Raw genomic sequence first — 24279 nt, 5'->3', positions numbered from 1 at the left:
AAGGAAACTATACCATTCTAGGATGGTAGCGTTTAATTACAGTATACATATTTGAATTATTTAAACTTCCATGATACTTTCACATCCATGATCACATCTGTCTCTAGAACTAACCCAAGGGAAGGAAACAGTACCATTTAAAATGGACAGACTGAGCCGTGAGACCTGAGGTCTGAGCTCTTTGAACAGAGAAAGGGCAATCTCTCAGGAGCCGGAATGGAGACTCTGCTGCTACACCACCTTGCCTGCCTGTTAACCCACCCCATCCTCACATGCCATCAAGGCATGTCACTTACCTCCCCTTTCTGTCTCTCATCTGTGACATAAAGATACTAATAGGATAAAATAAAATCATTCAGGTAGAAGCACTGGGACAATGCAAAGTGTTCCATGAATGGCCACCACGTTTAGTTTAAAGAAAAAAACAGCAAACTAATGGCCTCTGTAAATCGGGATTTATCACATTGTTCTTGCTTGTTCTCCCTGAGAAAAGCAGCCAGGCCTCATTCCTGATGCTTGAGCATGCTGTCTTTAAATTACACACCTCTGGGATTATTGTGGCCACAGTTATGCTGACTGAGATTAGCACCCTTGGTGAGGCAACCATGCATCATAGGCCATATATCAAACCATCATAAACAAGTAAGACTGGGTACACAGCTTCAATCTTAGCAGAAGTTTCATTATGGATACATATTGTTTTGTTTCTTTCCACCAAAGTACTAAAAACAGGCTGCACATTATAATAACTACTAGGGATATGTAAGAACTATAAGTCAAAGGAGAGAGTTTGAACATGCGTTTTTCCAGTAACACCACTGAATCTCTCTTCCACTGATGTTTATCATTTTTTATTGGATTTTAAACTGTCTTTGCCTCTTTTTTAACATATTAATGGGTCTCTAGTAATGCTTGGTGTACATGCTGTTGTTTTGTTAATAATGAACACAAGTGAGCATATTTGTTATCATTCATTTAAGCGGCTTGACCATCTAAGCAGTGAGCATTACACTCTTTTACTACTTCAAAACACACACGGTTAGTGGAGACATCCGCCAACATGTCCCCTAAGCCCACTAAGAAACTCTAAGTAGCTTCTCTAGTTTCTTCTTCTGTCTTCTTTTGAGGGAGTGGGGAGAGTCCTGCTGATATGTAGTAGCAACTACCTTCATGTCTGAAACTCAAGTCAGCATTTCTGGGCTGGTCGAGCTTTCTGCACTGGGGTGAAGCTATGTCTGGACTGTCTCAGGAGATGATGGTTGAGGGGAAGGGTTAGCACAGAGTTAGAGGAACACAGAAAACTGTTTAAACAGCCACAAATGCCAGGTGCTCAGAAGACAGTTTCACTTTTGCTGCCACGAGCACTCAAGAGCCAACAGCAATTCAGCCCCCTGCACATTTATTTCTATCTCTCGCCTTGTCTCTTCTTCCCTTTAGATGACTTGATCTTCCTACCAATTCAGTATCATTTCCCTCTCTGGGTGCATGAGCTACTGCACTCAGCTAAAGCTTTACTGGAAAATATGTATGTATACACACACACACACACACACACACACACACACACACACACACAAACATACACACACACAATTTTAGGGCATTCAAAAAAAAAAGGAAATATTTGCTGGTTATAACCTAGTTGCTATAATCTTTGGATAACTTCTGACTCTAGTTGTCAACAGTATCTGAAATCTAGTGCAGCTGTTTGCTTAGACAGTTCTCTTCCCAGCAGAAGGTCCCTTTCAGAATGTAAACTCACAGTGAGTCGGAAGTGGTTTTTGTGCTTCTGGTGAACTGCAGATGTAAAGTGCTGGTCACTTGGCTGGGGAAGACGATTTTCTTCATCCAGAATATCCAGGATTCCCACTAATTTCACTTCAATTAAATCTATTTCAAAATATCAAAACACTCATAGTGGTGAAACAATACTTTAAAGAAAATTTACCCAGTTTCAAGAAGTATTTGGAAGCAAGGTAAGAGTTAATCACGAACATATATTCTACCGGAGGCTATCCAGAAATGGGAGAGTTTAAATTTCAAATATGAGCATTTATTTAAAGGTAATACCATAGTTTTAATACAAATTCGGAAAAAAACAACTTCACAAAGAAAGTGACTGCTCAGCTACGTATCTATGGCCCCAAGAATGTCACAGAAGTGGGTGAGGGATTATAAGGGCCAGAACGCCAGGAAATCTGCTGTGAAACTGTCTCTCTTCGACATGGCTTCGTAAACGAGACTGGGACAATGGCAATGTCAGTAGACACAGTAATGTGCAAAGGGGGACGTTTGTGTGGTCCCGCCCTAGACAAAGAGCTACAAGAAACTAGTGAGTTTGCAAAGAAGGAGAATTAGCCTCTCCCAAAAATAATTCCCCCTTATTGGTTGTCCAATACAGAGTAGTCAGCCTTGAAACCATATGTATAGAAACAACAAAATGAACTCAGCAGGTTATACATATTTGTGCATGTGTGCGTGTATAGATGTATGTGTATAACAAGAATAAAGGCCAGGCGGTAGCAGTGCATGCCTTTAATCCCAGCGTTCAGGAGACAGAGGCAGGTGGATCTCTGAGAGCTTGAGGCCAGCCTGGGCTACAGTGAGTGAGTTCCAGGACAGGTGCAAAGCTACACAGAGAAACCCTGTCTTGAAAAACAAAACAAAACAAAACAAAAAGAATAAAGGAAAAGAGTGTATCAACTTGAGAGGGAGCATGGGAGGAGTTTGAGGGAAGGTGGCTGGGAGGGGCTGGAGGGAGAAAGCGATGTAACACTATTGCAATCTAAAACATATTTTTAAAATGTTTTTCAAAGAACGTAACTGATACCATAAGCATTCTTTGTGCTCACTAGGGTAACAGTCTAAGGACTCCCTTTTCCAGATGACATGTACATTCAAACTCAAAACTATAGAAGTTTTTGCATATAGTTACTTTTTAAGATTTATTTATTTATTATGTATACAGTGTTCTGTCTGCATGTATCCTTCTGGCCAGAAGAGGGCGCCAGATCTCATTACAGATGGTAGTGAGCCACCATGTGGTTGCTGGGAATTGAACTCAGGACCTTTGGAAGAGCAGCCAGTGCCCTTAACCACTGAGCCATCTCTCCAGCTTCTTAATACTATCTTCAAAACTGATTTTAAAACTTTCAAAGATAATTTTTACTAACAATGTATTTTTATGTTACTTCCTTTATGTTGGTTGGATTTTCTGCCTAACCAAAATAACTATAAATTTTAAACATCTTAAATACAATTTTATATATAAATGCTAGAATACAGTTCCAGAAAGAAAAATCAAGGTTCCTATTCCACCAATCAGAAAACGATGCTTCTTTGAAAACTGATGATAAAGGAGGATGAACATGTTGAACTAAGCTGTAAATGAAAGTATTTCAGTAGGTACTGAATGAGACGGAAGTGGGGCAAAAGATCGACACGGGGAGAAATTCCAGCAAGATTAACATCCCACAGCCGAGACCCGGAGGGGAGAAGAGCCACAGAGGCTACAGGATGCTGGCTAGACCAGGGCACAACAGGAAGCCTCTGGAATGCTGCACTGGTACAAAGTGATGCTGTACTATATTGTGCTGTCAAAGTCTAGCATATGAGTTGACTGGACTATTAAATTGGGTTTTCAATTCCCAAACTTGCCAAACACTTGATTTCAGAGATGGGGTGGGAAAGAAAAGAAAAAGGATGGGAGATAGAGAGATGGCTTGGTGACTAAAAGGACCTGGATTCGATTCCCAGCATCCACACAGCAGCTTACAACCATCTTTAACTCCAGTCCCAGGGGATCAGATGCCCTCTTCTGGCCTCTGTGGACACCAGGCATGAATGTAGTTCACAGATATAAATATAGGCAAAACATCCACACAAATAAATAAATAAATAATCGACAGAGCTAGCTGGAAGGCAGTAGGGTAAGCTTTCTTTATTGATAAGATCAAAGAAAAGCAGAGGCCCTGTTCTGCTGTTACACAGTATTATCTAGATTTAACATGGAATGTCTAAAGCCAACTTGCAGCCAATCCACAGCAGAAGACAGAACCAAGAGGCAAGGCAAATCTCACCAAAGTATAGACGTCATCATAGGAGATGACAGAGCTGTCTGCTTGCTACCTGAGTAGTGGCGCTCCCCTCTTACCTGGCTCACAAGACAGCCTTCTGACTAGTAAATACATACCACAATAAACAGAGATTGCAGGAGAACTTTCAACAAAGCTGACAAAATGCCTTGCCAGGAAACACAACTAGCAAGGAGTACTAAGGAAGTCCACCTCGCAACGCCACAGTCCCAAGTCTATACCTAGTGTCTGAACCACGGTACATAGAGACATTCCCAGAAAATACATGGTCTCTCCCATGCTTCCCAAAGGTGGACTCACAGTATCCATACCTATGCAGTCCTGATTGTCCACATAGTGCACTTCATTAACACCCAAGCCCTCTTTCTGATAGAGCTCTTGTTCCTGTGAATCAAATATTATAGTCATCAATATGGAAATACTGTGCAACATAAAATGCCACCTGTGTTTGGTGTCATTTCTACATAAGAGTTACCAGTTAAAATATAAATGCTTTACCAACAGGTATAGCCCTAAATGGTTTCCTGAAGATGGAGTCAAGTTTGAATACTTGTAGCCAAGTACTAAAACCAGGAAAATAGCATATAACTTCAAATGGATGCAGAGACTCCACAGCAAAGTAATATATATAATTAGGAAGAATAATACATCAATAATGTCTCAATGAAAATATTGTAAAGTCAGTATCTTCTTAAAATACTTTTTAAGATTTTTTTATCATATGGGTAACCTATGCATTGAAATTAAGTTAATGTGCTCTAACATAATTTTCCCTCAATGGTTAAATATTTCTTCTCACATCCTATACCAGGGAAGTTTCCTCACATTCTAGAAGGCACTGTCAACTTGGACCCAATCTGAATTTGAAATTCATGTGTATACTTAAAAGCCTGTAATAAAAGCAAACATAAATCAAGACAGTGTACCCTTTCTACATGGTTCCTATTTCTCCATGGAATGTGAGCTGGGCGGGTATGAAGGGAAGCATTTGGGCATGTTAAAAACCAAGCATGCATGTGGGATTTTACCACAAAGGAAGGACTAGTGCCGCTGAACAGAGCACAGACACATCTTACAGGGAAATACTTGATCATTTGTGTATGCAACAGCTGACTAACTACAGCTACTTAAAAATGAACGAAAGCTGTGATGTGCCAAAAAACCTGCAAAGACAAAAACAATCAAATTTGGGGAGAAAACAGATGAAATGGGAATGAGGGGGAAAAAGAACACTGCATATTTCAGCTCAAATCTCAGGAATGGCAATGCTGGTCTAAAGGGGGTTTCAGGGTGTGGGCCAACCTCGGGAAGGGGATTAAAGCCCAGAGCGGCTGGGAAATGCCCTCAGACCTGCCTTCCGCATCTGAACAACGAAGGGTTGGCTTGGATAAACTTCCCAGTCCCTCTACTCCAGCTTTTTCGATCAGCCAAACCTATCCCAGATGGTACAGAAAAAGGAAAGCTAAGGGAGTGGGAGAAATCATGGGAGAATTCAGCTTTAAGGGGAGAAAATCATGAGCCTGGGAACAAACCAATTTACCCAAAGCTATCTTTGCTTTGAGTAAACTGTAAAGAATCATAAAGTAACTTTTCCTAGTCTAACTTGGTATTCTGAATGTCGGCCATGCCCAGAATTATATGCTGAGAACAGAGGAAGGGAGTTCCTTCCCAGAGAAGAAATGGCAGCCAGTCAAAGACAGGCCATTCAAAAGCGGTGTGCAGCCCAAAAGACAGTCCAGAAGGAAAAGCGCTGGCCACAGGTATGCTGGCCAGAGGCTGCTCAAGAAGAGCTCCTGGCTGGTGGCTTAGCGGCACACAGGGAGAGGGCCAACAGCTGGTAGAGCAAACAGAAGCAGACCCTGAGAAGGGCAAGAGAGGCCAAGGCCAGAGGGGAGAGGAGGCAGGTCTTTAGCAGTGGCAGAAACAGAAACAAGCAAGTCAAGATGAAAGACACAAGCTGAGTTTACTAATGAAAGCCACTGGTGAGAAATCACCAACACTCCCTTCTGCAAAGCTGCCTATCCACTCTTCCAAGGGCCCCAAACTTCAGCTGAGTGGCTAGCGCCTGCTGGACCACTGGGCCACTTCACGACAGACTCCATCAGTCAGGGTAATTGCAGCATGATTGTCTTCCTTGAGATTTAAACAGCTTAATATGGATCTTAAATTTAAATGATGACATTACTCACCTCCTTCAGGATCCTTTCATTAAAAAACTGTTGAAGCTTTTCATTGCAGTAGTTAATACAAAACTGCTCAAAGCTGTTGTGCTCAAAGTACTCTGAAAACAAAACCAGAGTAGAGTTGTCACCATCCAATGACACTCATTAATTTCTCCCGGGATAAAATGTAGTAACGTAGTGTCAATGCTTTGATTTAAAATTGGGTTTACATGAAATTCTTTGTTCTGTGTCTGTGCCCACAAATGTCCTTTACTCAAAATATATTTTGTCAGTCACTGCACTTGGGTATCAGAAATACCTTGTTCTCCCAAAACAAAAAAAGTGTCTGAATTGAAAAATTAAAACGTTAGAAGTCACTTTTCTCTAACACAAATTTCAAAAGCAAAGGTTCTAAAACAGCCTAAAGTATAAACGTGACTTAAAATTCATGCTCTTTAGGCAATTTTTTTCACTGCTTAATCCATTACCAAAAAATGCAATGATAGTAGTTTGTCCTCAGGTCAAGGGTTGGGTTGGATTATATCTAAGATCCATGAGGCTCTTTACAACTCTGAACATGTGTGCCATGCTAACAAAGTGACTAATGATTATGAAGTCTTATCAGTGATGGGAGTTTATCTGTCTCTGAACTATGTCCCAACTTTATTGTGCTTAGCAACAGCACTCAGTTTATCTTTTTTCAGCTGTACTCATCTAAGAAGATGGAGACTCTCAACCGTAGCAGTTTAGATGAATGTGCTTTCATTTTAGCACTGATCAGCTTCCTCTGGAAGCTGCAATGCAGACATGAACATATAAAGAAAATGCATCAAGTGAGTCAAAAGGTTGGGATACTTCACCTTGACTGTCAACTTGATTAGATGGGTAAGTGCCTAAGAAAATAGTTGGTGTTTGTGTGGGTCTTCCAGACAGCGCCACAAACAGAAAGTCCTACCCTGAATGTGAGAAGTGCCATCCTAGAGGCTGGGGTTCCAGGTGCAAGAAGATAGGATCAGAAATCTACCAAATAGGCATGTCCTCTTTCCCCTCCCTTTTTCCTCCCCTCCTGGCCTTCAGGCTGTGAGCAGCCCTGCTCCACCAGGGTGGACTGAAAATGGAAACCTCAAGCCAGGATAAACACTGCCTTCTTTTGCTTCTTCCTGGTCTTTGGTCATAGCAATGAGAAAGGCTAACACGACAGCTTTAGAAAAGCATTTTTATAATTTATTTTATTTGTAAAAAAAAAATATTAAATACAAATTAACAAAAGAAACAGTACTTACCAAAACCAGCAATGTCCAGGACTCCAATAAAATAAGACGATGTTTCAAAAGGAAAACACTGATTCACTCTGTTTACCACATGATCAAAAAGATGACTATAGACAGTCTTCGCCAGAGCATCGCGGGCATTGTTTGCTTGCTCCACTTTCAGCGGGACCCTGGTGGGGCAAAGAGAATGTTCCAGTGCAAAGTCCTTACAGCGACAGACTGTGGACTAAATGATGCTGGACACGTGAAGTCAAAGCCTATCTGACATACTGGCTATGAGGGTCAGCTGCCAAGTTTTGGGTGAGCAGGCAGAGAGAAAATAAGAACAAAATTACAAGAGACAAACTAAAACAATTAATTAAAATTAGACTAAAATGTACTATTGAGCAAAAAAAATGATTAAAAATCATTTTAACCTTCACCTACACCCCACTTTACACACTAAATATGCTAAAATTATTTAGAAAAATAATTTTCCTGTTTCACTTTTCTAAAATATTAAATAAATTTTGTTTAATTCAGGGAAACATAAAAGTTTGGTAACTTATTTAACTTGGAAAAAATACTGACATCTTAAAATTTGAATTTTCCAACTCCTGTATGTAGTAACTGTATGGAATGATGGGCAAGCTATTTTCCTCAGTAAAATTAGAGTCTAATAAAAAGTGAGTATCATAGAATAGAATTTCCAAATGCCATGCTAGGTCCCAAATACTGAGTACCATGGGAAAACACCAAAAAATGTTCAATTTTTTTAGTGACTTTAAAAATTATTCAAGTATGAGCTGGGCAGCGGTGGCACACTTCTTTAATCCCAGCACTCCAGAGGCAGAGGCAGGTGGATTTCTGTGAGTTCGAGGGTAGCCTGGTCTATAGAGCGAGTTCCTCTGGTCAGAGTTGTCATGTGAACTCCACACTTGTCCATGGCACATGGACGTCTCATCTCCCCGCCACACACAAAATAAATAAAATAAAAATATCAGACAGAGCATACGGATAATCACAGCTGTCAATTTGACTGCATCTGGAATCAACTACAACCTGAGCTGCAGGGCACCCTGTCGGGATTTTCTTGGTAAGATTATTTGAAGCAGGAAGATCCACCCAAATATGAGTGGCTTTGAAAAAAAAATTGGCAACTTCATTAATTTAAAATACTGTATCACTAGAAAAGAGCGTGTTGTAATTTTTAGTTGTCCGTTTTTGAGACAGGGTCATTCCAAATTAAAAGTAAGTGTGAAGTGAAGCTCTGTTGCCTGGATACTCTATAAAGTGAGTCTCACTTAGGAGGCACTCAAGCACACACCACTTCCACAGAGAACCCCATTCATCTCTGATGAACTGCAGTCGCTGGAAGCACAGAATTTTGATCTTTCAAGCATAGCTTGACCATACAAATGGGAAGAATGAACGATGCATAAACATTGACCTCAAATCTCAGTGTTTTCAAAATACTCGTTCTTCCTTGACAAAGCACAAGGCAGGAGCAACAAGTTAGCACTCACTTGATAACAGTTCCTTTGGTGCCCCCTGCTGTGGTGAGCATGACTCTGGTGGTTAAACTGACTCGAAGATCATCTTGGTCCAATCCCAGCAACTCAGCGCAATACTCCAATGACGGGGCAGATTTGTTCTTCAGGTTACAGCCGCCTAATGGAAATGTTTCAGTGTGAAATTAATACGCATGAGTTAAATGAGGTTTTCTAGATTCATTTCTTAGAATACTACCTATGTAGTATTATGGGATAGATGAGGACCATTTCTAACTTTAAAACCCAGATCACTTTTTTCCATCCTTGTTGAATACTGCTACTAACAAGTTAAACAGAAAACCCTAACCTGGGGCGAATCCAGAGTTAGAGACCCTCCCTGCCAGCCGATTTCCCCCCCAGTTTTTGTTATCTGCTGCCAACTTGAGGCAAAACTATTCTGGAAATGTGCAGAAATAAACAACTCCTAAGTTTTAACTTGTGCATCCTTCTGAACAATGTGACAGACTCTCCTGCCATCCTCACCAGGGCTATAATCCCTTTCACTGACCTGTCCACACTAAAATTACACAAAAATATGACCGTTAGGAATCCATTCGTTTATTTAAATGTCCCCTTTTTCAAAAATCATATTACAGCATTTCTTACAAGAGCATGGTAGGTCAACATAAGGAATTTTTTTAATCTTGGAAAAGCAAAAACTTTAAAATAATACAGGGCATTCATGTTACTCCCTAAAAATGTTCTCTAAATGTTTTTATTACTGTCATGTTGTTCATTGTGATATTTTTACTGTTATAACATACATATTTGTTACATGGGATTTTTAAAACACAGTTAGTCCTAACAGGTATTTCTATACTGCCACTAAATAAAACAGCTTTTTAATATTGGGGAGCCTTACAAATGTTTATTGGAGAATTAACTTTATGTGAAAATCGCTACAAAAGTACTAGGTTTCTCTGCAAGTCACTATGGCAATCCAAAGTTAAATTTTCTAGGAAGAAGGAAAAAAAGAACACCTCATTTTTAATTAGCAGGAAATGATTTGGATCCATGGGAAGTCATGGAAAAAATGAAGATTAATACAACAAAAGTTTAGCTATGAAAATAAAAATTACCTAATGTTTATCTCACCCCAATCTCCCCTGCATTCTGTTTTTTTCTCCCACAACAGAAAGTATTTTTTTTTTAAGTAAGAGAGGAAACAAGCACAGACTATGTCCCTTTTGATCACTTAGCATGCTTCAGTCAGTCACATGATGTTTAGGATATACTATAGAGCTGCATGTCCTTCCTCAAGTCAGTAGTAAGAGACAGGAAAGTGCCATTCACCACATGTCTAACATTCCCATGGACGTCAACTATTCTACACTTTAAATTATTTTTGTGTATTATTTACCCTCTCTCACAAGCTCCCTTCCTATAACAATGCTAAAATATAAACAAAATATATCTTGAAATATATTTTCAAAAGAAAAATTCCAATTCCTCTTTTAAAAAAACTTTAAAGATGATTAATACATATTCCAAGTACCTAATTTTAATGCATCATTTTAATAGATAATAGTCTATATATTATTTAATTTATTCATTTACTGTCTGCCAAACACCAGTATTCAAAACATCTTGTAAATACTTATGTCACTGACTTCTCTTCATGGCATGAGTTGTGGCCCACTATCTCTTTATAAGGAGGAAGCTAAGACACGGGATGGACAAGGTCAAAAAAGCAGATAGCACACAATGAAACAATTTGATTGACGGTCATGTGCTCATCCATTACACTAAATATTGTGTCCAACATTATTGACTTCACAGATCACAGGACAATGGATCTGAAAGTCATTGAAGATTGTCTATCTTAGTCTGCTCATTCACAGATGACAAGGCTCAGTGGACGGAAGGTCATGAGAGACAATTATGACAATCTCCTAAACCAGTCAGACATGACTACAACCAGGCTCTCCTGTCTATTACTTCAATAGTTACCATGCTCAGTACCACTGGGCAGGTTCCATATCTGCAAAATGGAGGCACCTCCTATCTCATCATTTTTATATGTTTCAGTTATGATTATGAAGGATTTTATGCATAGAAGACATTTTTCCCTCCAGTGCTTGGGATCAAATTTAGGGCCTCAAAAAATGCTAAGCAAAGCTGGGTATCATGGTACACACCTGCAATCCCAGAACTTGGGAGGTGGAGGCTGGAAGATCACTTTGAGGCCAGCCTAGGCTGTATGAGACCTGTCTCCAAAAGCATGAGAGAGGTTGTTGGAGAGATGGCTCCGTGATTAAGAGCACTTTCTGTTCTTTCAGAAAACCCAGGTTCACTTTCCAGCACCCACAAGGTGGCTCATAACTGCCTGTAATTCCAGTTCCATGGGATCTGGATACCCTCTTATGGCTTTTATGGGTACCAGGCACACATGTAGTAATGCATACACTCGTATTTTTTTTTAAAAAGCCTTCAAATTTTAAAGAGGGTGGAACAGGTGGGGGGGGGTACTCCATTCACACTCATGACTTGAGCCTAACACACTGTCTCTCTGATAGTCCTTCCATCTTTCTCTGGGGGCCCTTTTCTATACATATACTATTACTAGGAATTGTACTTCTTGTGAGCACTTACAGATTATCTCATTTTGCAAATGACTATACCTTGAGAGCTGACACCACAGCCCATAGCATTGGCTGCTGTATTAAGTGATGCTTCAGACTCTTCATGCATCCTTGGTGTAAGTTTCTAGCAAAGTCTATTAATGCAGGGCTAGTAAACATTTTATTCTAAGAAAGCAGGGAGTAAATATTTTTGGTTTCATAGGGCAAAGTCTCTGAGGAGCACAGCTTTGCCACTGGTGCATGCACACTGGGATAAACAATACATAGACAATGGAAGTATCTATATTCCACTAAAATTTTATTTATAAAAAAAAACCAGGTGATGAGCTACATTTGTCAATTCTATATTTGGGTACCAAATTTGCAATTATATAGTCTTATTGTTTATATAGAAATGGAAACATTAAAACTGAAAAGGTACTATCTTGGTTGGATTTAATACTTCTCAATTTCTATAAGAATGATACTTTTGTTTTTATCTCCCACTAAGAAGGATAGGCTGCTGTATAGTAAGTTACCCCAATTATCTGATCCAAGTTTAGATCTATGAAATAGAAAAGGTAAAAGTAGATATTAACAGATTAGAGAATTATTCCATTAACTATTAAAAGTACAATATTAGCTGGAATTTTTTAAAATAGCTACTAATTTGTTCAAAACTCTTTCTTCATCTGTTGAATCACCATGTAACAAAGACTGTCCCAGCAATTTGCTATAATTTCAACAAACGTACACACAAATGACTGAATATTCATATGGCTAGGAGAGGACAAGCATTATACTCAATTTTATTCTTTAGTTAAGAACTTAAGGAACAACCTGAAGTGCTTCCAGCTTCCTCAAAATCAATATTTCCAAGGTGCAGGACACCAGCTACGACTCGAAACAGGTCAAGTTTTTCTTCATCATCCAAACCAATCTTTTTCATGGCTGTGCACATCCTAATAAAGTCTCCATGGTCATCTAACAGAGGATCTTTCAGGGAACCTGCCTTAACATACTATAAAACAAGAAGGTATCAACTGACTGGTCTTCATGCCACTCAAATCAACTAAAAGCTACACCAGCAGGCCTGTTAATGCAATATACGACATGCAAAAACAAAATCTGTCAACAGAAAAATGTCAGCATTGGCATATGTTTAAGAATAGAATGGTACATAAAGTGTATGCAAGGATTCTCTGTGCTATTTCTTAAAACTTTGTGTGAACCTACAATTCTTTCAATAAAAACTTGAATTCAAACAATGGAATAAGATGTTTTGTAGTTAAAGTATGATGCTAACGCTAGAGTATTGTGAGTCTAGGATGTTAGATAAATATAAATTAGTGAAAAGGCAAAGGATGGCTGGCTGAAATGAAGCATCAGCCTCAGATCAAAGAGAAATAAAGTAGTAATGATGTTTGCACTCATCTGACTCGGTTGATCTGTAATTATACAATGAGAAAATGTTGCATGATAACCCATGCAGGTTACAAATATATGCAAATTTGTCAATTAAAAATAAATACAAAAAGCAGGACAAGTGAAAAGAACTGTAATAAAGAATTTAATGTGCCAATAAGCTTGGCACTAGGTTAACTACTGACAATTACATCAATATAAACAGAAGCAAATCCAGACAAGCCAACAGCATCTCCATGGCCTGACAAGTAATCCTGTAATTTTTCTATGTTGTATGTATAAGATGAGGTGAATTACTACACATTAGGGTAACTTCAGGAATCCATGCAATGGCTTTCTGGATTAAAAAAAAATAGAGAAAGAGAGAGAGAGACATAGAGAAATCTGTTTTCTCTCCTAGAAAAATTTGTATCTCAGGCATTCATATGTTAGGATCTAGCAAACTCAGAGAGTGAAGAAAGTTAGGTATGCAAAGCAAGAAGAAGTAACAAAAAGAGAAGTTACTGGACACAAAGAAAACTGATCTAGGAATTTTCCAGAACTTGAGCATTATAAGCTAAAGTTAAAATAAGGAAACTCAGCATCAGAATTAATGAGGATTAAAGCTGTCTGATATTTTCTTCTCCCAGCATGCAACTGCTTCTCATCTCCCAGCATGCAATTATTTTTCAAGTTAGCAGTCTGCCTGCTTTTCACAAGATGCTTTAAATGTCAGAGTGTGTGCCAGATTTCCGGAAAATGTCTAGAAAATGAAATTCTATTGTATTCTTTAAAAGAAGCAAAAACAACAATCACATGCAAAGTTTGAAGAAACACTATCATGCAGAATTTTTAGTCTCGCAGCTGAACATCTGCAGCATTTAAACACTGTTTTCTAATCAAACTTCAGGAACATATATGCTTCACAGCAGACTGAAAATACTGCATTCTCCTAAAATTTGCACACAGCATAAAGACACCCAGATAGAATGAAGCAAAGGGTTTAATTAGTCAAAATGATCACCTCATCATCCTGACAAAGAAGACATAAAAAGTAATTTAGATATATTAGTCCACTGTTCACCTTTATATATTATACACATGCACATTCTCCTTCAGTAATGTAAGATTTCTGATACAGCATCCTCACTCTAAAATATGGAAAGATGGCGTTTTCCTTTCTAGCAGAGGGCATACTACTCTTTGGAGGGTAAGTACAGGCTCTCTCTTCTCTCTGCTGCTTTTTCTTACGCTTTTGCATTTTTTATTTATTTTCCCTACAGGGCCACTGCAATTGTCCCAGTTATGTTTTGATTATCTTAGTGGAAACACTGCAACTTATAGATTTGATGGCATCTTATAAACAATATGGTCTTTTTCAGATATAGTAAAGTAAATGGCGTAATAAATGTTGATGCTGCTTCCAAAAGTCTCAGCTGTGGCTAAGACATAAAATTTACCCAGAACTCAGATAGCTAGCTGTGTCTGAAATAACATGCAAAGTGTCAAATTAAACAAGTAGTAACTGCAGTTCCATGTGTTCCTAATTTGAAATGAGAATTTTATTTTATTTCTATACATTTATATTAATGCATTTGACACATAATTTATCTTACCCAGTCTGAGTAAAGTCAAAACATCTGATTGGCAAGTGCAGAACCATTAAAAACTGCTAACAGTAAAAAAATCATTCAACTGACATAAATATTTTTTAAAAATAATAGTCAAGATTAACTAGTACCAATAACTAATCCTGATTTAGTTTTCATAACTTAAGTGTGTTGTTTAGACACAATACAATTGATTACTTGAATTCTGTGGGTTAAAAATTTTTAAAGTTTAAAATTCTTAAACATTTAATATTTTAAAATAATAATTACATAATTATTAGATTAATGAGACCAAAATATATATATATATATATAAGTGCATAATATATTCCAGATATATGGTTGATACAGCAAAATTATAATATGTGAACAGCCTTTCACAAGAATGCTTAAGGTATTTACTATCTATTTCAACTTTCTCTTCTGTAGACAAGAAATGAAAAAGCATACTTTATGCTTTCTGCCGAGATGTTCCTCAAAAGGCTCATGTGTGGGAGACTTAGTTTCCAGTACAGCAGTATTCAAAGGAATGGCTTTGAAGAAGTGACTGGATCATAAAGACTCTGACCTCGTCAGTAGATTAATCTATCGATGGCCTCAAAATGTGATGGGTCATTAGGAAGTGATGGAAATTTGGCTGGCTGAACTAGGGGTCTTGTGGTCTTTACTTTGTCTCTGACATACAGCCTCTCTCTTTCCTTTCCTCTAACCACCTTTCCTTCCAACCACCATGAGGTGAGCAGTTTTACCTAACCACCTGCCATCTGTGAATTATCCCTCACCTTGGCCCATAATCATGGAGACCACCAACTGTTGTGAAATAATACTTTAACTATGTAAAGGTGTGTTGTTTTTGTTTATGTTGCATTTGTTTAAATTATATAAAGATGTGTTGCTGTTTCACCTTGCCTCCTAAGGTATCTGATTGGTCTAATAAAAAACTGGATAGCCAATAGCTAGGCAGTAGTGAGATAGGCAGGGCTGGTGGACAGAGAGAAGTAGGAGGAATCTACTAGGCTCCAGAGACGAGAGAGCTAAAAACAAAGAGAGGGAGACACCCGGGCCAGCTAGCTAGGCAGCTGCCAGGCAGCCAGACATGGAGTAGGTCATACAGAATGATAGAAAGGTAAAAAGGCCCAAGGTAAAACATAGATGATGAGAAACTGGTTAATTTAAAAGAGCTAGTGAGACAAACAAGCTAAAGCCAAGAATTCATAACTAATATTAAATCTCCATGTCTTGATTTGATAGATGGCTGGTGGCCCAAAGAAAGCCTGTTACAACTAACCAAGAGCTGAAATACAAAATCATAAGCAAAAGTAAATCTTCCCCACTTCAAGATAATTGCTCATATACTTTGTCATAGCAGTAGAAAGCTTACTAATAAATACACTTAACTACTAATATATGATGATTTTTAAGCAGTTTCATAGCGTAGAAGTCAAGAAAGAACATGAGAAAAGCAATGTATTTGGGCCCAAGGAGAACAAGAGTCTATTGTTCTCTATGTGACAGTGGTTCAGAGCGTCACACTACAAGAGAGACTTGGATCATCATGTTGTTTTAAAACATAAACCTGAAAGCAAGAAGTTCCAAAATAAAGACATATCTATCAGCAATATTTTTAAATTAAGGATTTTAATTAAAAAAATAATCTACTGTACCTCAGGACTTTTCCGGTTCTGTAAAATCTGCTTGTCAGTTTCCTTGTTAGCGAAGTATCTAGTGCAGCCTCGGTTTAAATACTAAGACGAAGAATTGATGGTACAATTAACACAGGCTCCATGGGGAAAGAACATGACTACACAATGAACCTCATACTTAAGCAAACAAACAAACACTAGAGACCTGAAGGTGAAACTTAGTGACCCAGCATTAACCTAGTATGCATAAGGCCCTGGGGTTAATCTCAAGAATTGCAAAAACATTAAAGATCTAGGAAAGAGACTGTTTCTTCCAGCTTTGCTATGATGAGAGTCTGTGCCTGTGCTTGCCATCTATTGTCAGTCTACATAAGCTTTCTTTATATTCCAGGATTTTGCCTTGTGCCAAATGCTTCCATAAAATGTGTAAAAGGATTTTTAAATTTATAATAACATTGAGCATTTTTAACTTTATTTTACAGGATACATGTATAGTTAATACAAATATGTTAAGCCAGTAAATCTTTAAATTATGAATCAGTTTGGATGAAGTAATGAAAAAATAAAGTCCAACCATTTTTTAAAGTGTTCACGCTACTCCTTTGTGTTTACAACTTGATTAGTAAATTAAAAGGACAAAGTATAACAAAAACCTGATGAAATTATCAAAACACCTTCATACCACTTATAGTGAATTATTTGGGGAATGGGATAAAGGTATGATTGTTTGTAACATGACAGGAATGTCCAAACTGGCATATGTATGTCCCCTGCTTTCTCTCCTGCCACCACTGGGAATGCCCTAGAGGAAATGAAATCCATTCTGGTGGTCCATACCACAAAGGCAGGAAAGCCTTTGGTTGCCTCTCACTGTTCAGGGAAAGGCTATAACTACTGAGACTGAAATGCTATGCTCCCAAGCCTCCAGCAAAAAGCAATACTAGATTGCAGCCATAGCAGTCACTTGACTTTCTGGCCAGCTAAGTGTTGGCAAAATCTAAAAACTCAAGAAAAAAAAAAATGCCTCTTCTGTTTTCATGAAGGTATCATAAGCAATTAACTTCAAATTCCAATTAACTTGAGAATCAAGGTCAGAAGAGGATGTCAAATCTCCTCAGATTGGTATCACAGGGGGTGGTGAGCCATCATATGGGTGCTGGGAACTGAACCAAGGTCCTCTGCAAGAGCAGCCACTGCTCCTAACTGTGGAGCCACCTCTCCAGCCCCAAACCAGCATTCTTTCAAGTAATCAATTCTTCCACTAGGATTTTCAAATCCCTAGTTATCACAGCATTGGGGGTGGGGCAGGCAAGTATAATTTCTTACTATTCAGCAAAGCTGTCAGACAATGTGTGCATCTTCCACCACATTCTGAGGTGCCCAGGAACAAGATAATGCCTTATTTACCTTTTAATTCTGGCACAATGTCTAGCACCCAATATTCGAGCAATAAGTATTTATTGCTGAGTTGAACTAAGGGGTATAATGATGCATTCTTTTTAATATCGGTTCAGTGATCAAAGTTTTTATAGCTACACTAAAGATAATTTTAAGGTTAGTATTACAAAACCTTATGAATTTCTAATTGGATTTAAATTAATAAAGATTTAAACATCTGTCCTCTTACCCCCTGAATTACATACCTTCTTATATACTATTACACATGTTGAGAATCACTTATTTCAAATATTTTGAAAAAGTGATTCAGATTTCAGACTATTTGCATAAGCTTTCATTTTCTAGCTGAGCATCATAAATCTAAAACTACAAAGAGACAGATTTTGCAGTGCTTGAGATTTAGAGTCTTTATATTAGAGATATTGAACTCATGATAGACTTACAAATATATCTCAATAGAGATCTCATCAGCAAGACTAAAATTCTAACACATCACCTAGTTACATCTCAGGTATGGGGAGGGGGTGGCAGGAGGATCGAAGCTTTGGCCCCTTCTGGATACTAGATACCACAAGTTTGCAAACCCTTTAAAACAGCAATACAATTGTACATGATCTGCATACACACAGCCTACCAAATACTTCAAATTACATGGATATTATTTATAATCCTTTCTATAATGTAAATACTCTGTGAAGGAATATTATTCCTTATTGTTTAGTAAAAATAATAAGGAAATAATAGATGCTCAGTATAGATGTATTTTTCATCATCCCCAATATTTTCAATTCACGATTAGTTAAGCCTAAGATGTAAAATCTGCAGATTCAGAAAGCCCACCGTACTTGACCTTAATGTAAGTTAAGTACAAATACAACTAGGTATCAAAATACAGTGAGTTTTAACACTGAGAGGATAAACGATTGGCAAACCTCGTATAAAATGTATTTTCCTTCAACCTACCCGAAAATTATCTGGGGAACTCAAGTGAAGTTTCTCCCTAATGTCTTCTGAAGCCCCAGCACACAACCTATAAAAAATATGATAATTCCGCTCCTCTTTGCCTTGAACACAGATCCTAGACTTCTCTAGGAGATAATGAGAAACAAATCCTCCAACAACTGAACTCTAAAAGACAAAAGAGAAAACACATTTTTGCATCTACGGGATTGAAATATAACTTAATGTTAATTTAATCTTTTCTAATAAACAATTACCTATCAAAGAAATTAAAACATTTATCACCTACTACAAAGAAATAGCTAAATTGTAAGCTTTGAGTATTTTTACAATTCATCCTTCATTTTAAACACTGTTATCTGATCTCCACCTGATCCTTTCTAGCTTTTGAGCCTCTGCCGAATCAGAACTGATTCTGCAGTGGACCCAGTGTCCACAGCAGCCCACAGACAGTTGCTCTTGGATTGCCATCACACCCACTTCATGCTGAGAAGACACTAACTTTCCAGACGTGATCACTACAGACTACACAGATCCACATATATACATATATCCACCATATATCATGCTGTGCCCCATGAACGCGTAGGTTATTACATGTTATCAAAACAATAAAAGAATCAAGTATAAGAAAGAATTATCTACAAATCTATGATTGATAATGCAGTCAAATCCAATATTTTGATTTTAAACTGAATAGAAATTCCAAAATTATTGTAAACATACACAACTATATACACACAATATAATAATCTTACAAAGAACTGTACTGATTTTAATTCTAATAAGACTCTTACATTTACCACAACACTTCCCAAATGTATCCCAAAAGCAACTTTCATTTACCTTTTCATTGAAATGAATTTCTACAAATTTTCCAAATCGACTGCTATTATTGTTACGAACAGTCTTTGCATTTCCAAAAGCTTCTAAAAGTGGGTTAGCTATTGAAAAAGAAATGAAAATACTTCATCAAAAAAAATCACAAGAAAGGCATGAAGAAAAATTATAAAGCAATATACATATTAAATCTCCATAGGGAAAAAAATTTTGAAGAAAATGATGGAATGAGTGTTTTTAGAAATATTAATATAGGAGAATATTACTATGGAAGTAAAGTCAAATACCACAAGTGTTAAATGTTTATCCATTGTCATGGTTTTACTTTTGATTGACAAGTGGACAGGATCTAGAATCATCTAGGAGACAAGCCTCCAGCACAGAGAAAGACAATAAAAGGTACTATTTGAGCAAAGATTTATAGGAGATGGAAAGTCTCTTACAACTCTGGGAGGAAAGCATTGTAGACCACAGATAAAATTTTTCTAAATTAAGTTCAGAGATATTCAATATTAAAAAATAAAAATCAACAATACCTTCAACAATTCTATCATCAATATCTTGACCAGTTCCATAAGATTCTGTCAGGTATCTATTTAAAATACAGGATTAAAAAAAACTTGAATAATATTGAGAACAAAATATTTATAAATTTACTATTTAGGACATATCAAACTGAAACATGGGTCATCATTGTAACTGTTTAGCAATGTTTTTAACTTTTTATTACATTTTTATTTATGTTTTTTTTTCATTTTTCAGGACTTAATCCTCTTTATTTATTTATTTATTTATTTATATTTTTTTAACAATTTATTTTTAATTTTACACATCAGCCATGGGTTCCCCTGTCCTCCCCCTCCCGCCCCCACCCTCACCTTCCCCCCAGCCCCTCCCCTCCATTCCCATCTCCTCCAGGGCCAAGACTCCCCTGGGGATTCATTTAAACCTGTTTTATTTATATTTTTATTTATATCTTGTGTGGGCACATGAAGGTCATGGAATTATATTTTAAGCTATTTGGAAATATTTTGATTTTTAACAAATTTTCAAATAGATTTATATAAGTATCTCAATAACTATTTACTTAATAACTATATACATTTCCATAATTAACAGAAACTTTCATAAAGGACCCTAACATGAAAAACTAAGAACTGTACTAGATTAGGAACAATATTGATGAAAATTCAGGATGTGTTGGTCCCAGCAGTCTCTTCACCACTAGATTTAACTTCCTTGGAAATGTGTGATGATTCACATTGATCATCAACTCCCTAGGACCTAGAATCACCTAGAAGGCAGGTCTATGGTCCTGTCTGTGAGGGTTTGCTATTGATTGGCTCACTGAGGTGGGAAGACCCACCCTGGATGCACGTGACAACGGTCCATGTGCTGGGATCCTGGAGCACATGGAGAAGATGTAAAAGACTAAGCACAGCACTCACCCATCCCTCTCTGCTCCCTGACCACGGATGCTATGTGACCAGCCTCTGCCAGCATTTTCCACCATGGTGTATTTGAACCCTTGAACCAGAAGCTGAGATGAACCCTTCCTTTCTTAATTCCTCCTTGTCTGATATTTTGTCACAGCGATGAGACAATTCACAGTGTTTAACTAAAAGACTGGAACTATAGTCCTGTGGCCATGCTCCTTCCACGTTTAAAATGTTATGATTATACACCAAGGTGGAGAGTTCACTGTGATGGCAGAAAAGGGGGTCTGACGAGGGACGGGAGAAGAGGAAGTCTAAATAAAAAGTAGTTTCCAAGCTATTTCATAGCACCAACATGGAGAATAGAATGTGCATTTGGATTTTGGAGGAAAATTCCTGGGTTTCTCATTGCCTAGCTAGCAATAACTTCTTACAGAATCCTCCAAGAAATAACATATCAGAGCCAGCTTTCTACAAGTGGAGATTGCCTTCCATATAAGATGTTTGTTTCTTCCAAACTATTCCATGAGGTACGCAATGATTTCAAAAGTCAATCTCTTAAAGACTTTGTCATCACACACACACACACACACACACTCAAAACTGCACTATTCACAATGACCACGTGACAGAAACAATCCAACTACCTATCAATACATGTACAAATACAGCAAATACAATAAATCCCTGCAATGAAATTTATTCAGCCCTAAAATTCAGGAAGGAAATTATAATGCATACTATAACATAGGACACATACTATAGCATGGTGATTATATAGTTTTTAAGAGTCAGGGTCTTACAAAGTTCTCTATCCTCTTGAAATGAAAGTGATCTTCCTGCCTCAATTTCCCAAGAAGCTAAGAGTGTGTGTGTGTGTGTGCGTGTGTGTGTGTGTGTGTGTGTGTGTGTGTGTGTGTGTGTACATATAGGCACATGTCACTATAACCAGCTCAAACATGAGTGAATCACATATTGAACTAAATGAGTTAAGGAAGTCACTGAAAGATTAATACTGTCTGATGCTGCTTAAACAAGGTACTTAGCAAAACTCAGAGAAACCCAAAAGAGAACAATGGTTCTAGGGGAGTAATATTTTATTTATATACTATTTATTGAGTACAGTTCCAGGTTGTTTTAAGATGAGGAATATAAACAACACAATGACATGAATGTGATAATGTGGATGTGCTTAACGTCACAGAACTTCAAAACAGGAAGTCGACAAACTTAGTGTTAAACTTTTTTTCCATAAAAATAATGTCAGACAGCTCAAAACAGTTCAGATCAGCTAAATACTCACCTTAGAACAAACTTTGTATTTTCTGTTTTGCCAGCTCCTGATTCTCCAGACACAATGATAGACTGGCTCATCTTCAGCACCTTCATGTCTCGAAAAGCCTTGTCAGCTGGAGGCAAAGTAATACAGTAATATAGCAAGTAAGTTATTGACAAGAGTTTGCTATGGGGGCCTTCACTCCTAAAGAAGTCATGAATGAGTGATAAAAGATAAAGTCATCCAAACGGTTTCTGTAAGTATTTACTTGCAATGTTCCTAACAGACAAGTAACAGGAAATTCAAACATTTCAAGATTGTGCTAGACTGTTTCCACGTTGAGCTTTGGCTCAGCTTCCCCACATGCCAGAGCAGATCTGCAGAGAGGCAGAAAATGCTCATTGAGCATAACTAATGAGGTCCCCAGTGAAAAGCAAGAAGGAATGAGCTTCCAATTAGAAATTGATTCCATTGTGAGAGAGAAAAACAAATGAAAAATACATCTATGGAGTGATTATTTCCAGTTCCATCCACTTACCTGTAAATTTTATAGTTGCATTTTTATTAACAGCTGAGTGAAGAAACCCAAACCCAGAAAGATAAATACCACATATTTTCTCTAATTTGTTGGCTATTAGCCTTGAATCTTCTGATGTGTGTGTCTCATTTGGAATAACCACAGAAGTCAAGAAATTAGTAGGAGACCATCAGTGTGGGGCTTCCAGTGAGGGAAAGTAGAATGCAGTAACATATAGGGAATAATGAATAAGAATTGTTAGATGGGGGTAGGGGATGGGAACACAGAATGAAAGAGGGAATAGGGGAGAGTAGTGAAGAATGGGAGGGCAATGTAAAGGAGGGAATATGGGGAGAGATAACTCACACTAAAAACTTTCTAAAAACAGTCATGAAAATCTACTACTAGAAAAGCTTCCTAAAACATAAACATACACATATAAGAAGAGCTTAAATAGAGTTACCCTCTAATGGGGCAACAATGCCCCCTACTAGATACTACAGGCTAACAAATAAAAGGCACAATGTTAGAAATATGTTGCCTCATTGTTAACCAATGAAGTCCCAGAGACCCCAAATATTACCTGCAGATTGTCATTGCTCTTGGTCACCCTCCAGAACATGACAGTAAGACCCTCTATCATATACTTGAGTCATTAAACATGGAGAAATCAAACTGGTAACGACCTGGATGGAAGTTTCATTCCCATTGGCTAATATTCCTAGTTCTTGGGGGTGCTATGCATGCTGCTGGAAGAGAAAAGTAATCCAGTCTTATGCAGATGTAGACCCTGCAAACCTCAATGACAGTGAGCCTGGCTAGCTAGGCCCACTGGCCTTATAGCAGCATGGATGTCATAGGAATAACCAACCACTTTCTGCATGGACTTAAGGCCCTCCCCACCAGATGAAACCCATGGCTGCCACAGGTATCAGAATCAAAAAACATTGGCTATACAGATCATAGGATCTAAGGAGGGATCTACTAGTACTCTGCTAATAAAATATAATATTAAACCAGCTCCTAACTACTTCTCATTACACCCACAGATTACTGCAGCTCTCCAACCTCATTAGAAATGGTTCTCTTTTTTAAGATCTATTTATTTTTATTTTATGTGTACTGATGTTTCAACTGGATATATGTTAAGTGTACCACATATGTATGTGCCCACAGAGACCAGAAGAGGACATCAGATCCCTCTAGAACAATAGTTTATAGGAGGTTGTGAGCTACTATGTGGGTGCTTGGAACCAAGCATGAGTCAGCAAGGCTCTTAACCACTGACCTATCTCTCCAGTTTAAAGCTTCTTTTGGCATTCCATGGTGATTAACACAGATTCCCACAATTGGTCAAGGTTCAGAGAGTAATTGTTTATGGAATTCTCAGCCCTAAATAGAGCAACTATATCACAGCGCTCTCCTCCCAAGGCTCAGGGATCACTGCAGAAGAGGTGGCAGAAAGACTGTAATAGCAAAGGCAGTAGGTGACTAGAAGGACATGGTAGCTTTGGATACAAGAAAACAGTTGCATATATGGACCCACAGAGGTTGTGGTAGCATACACAAGACCTG

General features: G+C 37.9%; 1 protein-coding gene across 15 annotated transcripts in view; it reads right to left on the bottom strand.

Moving 5' to 3' along the window:
- The window catches only part of Myo6 (myosin VI), a 147091-nt gene that overhangs the window by 44310 nt on the left and 78502 nt on the right, over positions 1-24279 (bottom strand). For 9 of the 15 annotated variants that reach the window (XM_036193229.1, XM_036193214.1, XM_036193220.1 and 6 more), the window contains exons 6-17: positions 22215-22320; positions 20012-20067; positions 19482-19579; positions 18639-18803; positions 16299-16379; positions 14049-14057; positions 12461-12641; positions 9033-9177; positions 7540-7697; positions 6284-6375; positions 4406-4478; positions 1763-1890 (exon numbers count right to left, since the gene is read on the bottom strand). In XM_036193229.1, coding sequence (XP_036049122.1) covers positions 1763-1890; positions 4406-4478; positions 6284-6375; positions 7540-7697; positions 9033-9177; positions 12461-12641; positions 14049-14057; positions 16299-16379; positions 18639-18803; positions 19482-19579; positions 20012-20067; positions 22215-22320 — 1292 coding nt within the window. The remainder of the gene's footprint in view (positions 1-1762; positions 1891-4405; positions 4479-6283; positions 6376-7539; positions 7698-9032; positions 9178-12460; positions 12642-14048; positions 14058-16298; positions 16380-18638; positions 18804-19481; positions 19580-20011; positions 20068-22214; positions 22321-24279) is intronic. The other 6 variants (XM_036193217.1, XM_036193219.1, XM_036193224.1 and 3 more) reach the window with 1 other exon arrangement.

The sequence above is a fragment of the Onychomys torridus genome, chromosome 7 (assembly GCF_903995425.1).
Source record: "Onychomys torridus chromosome 7, mOncTor1.1, whole genome shotgun sequence".
Classification (NCBI taxonomy): domain Eukaryota; kingdom Metazoa; phylum Chordata; class Mammalia; order Rodentia; family Cricetidae; genus Onychomys; species Onychomys torridus.
Note: the sequence above shows the minus strand (reverse complement) of the source record. Positions and strands in the feature narration are given on the sequence as shown.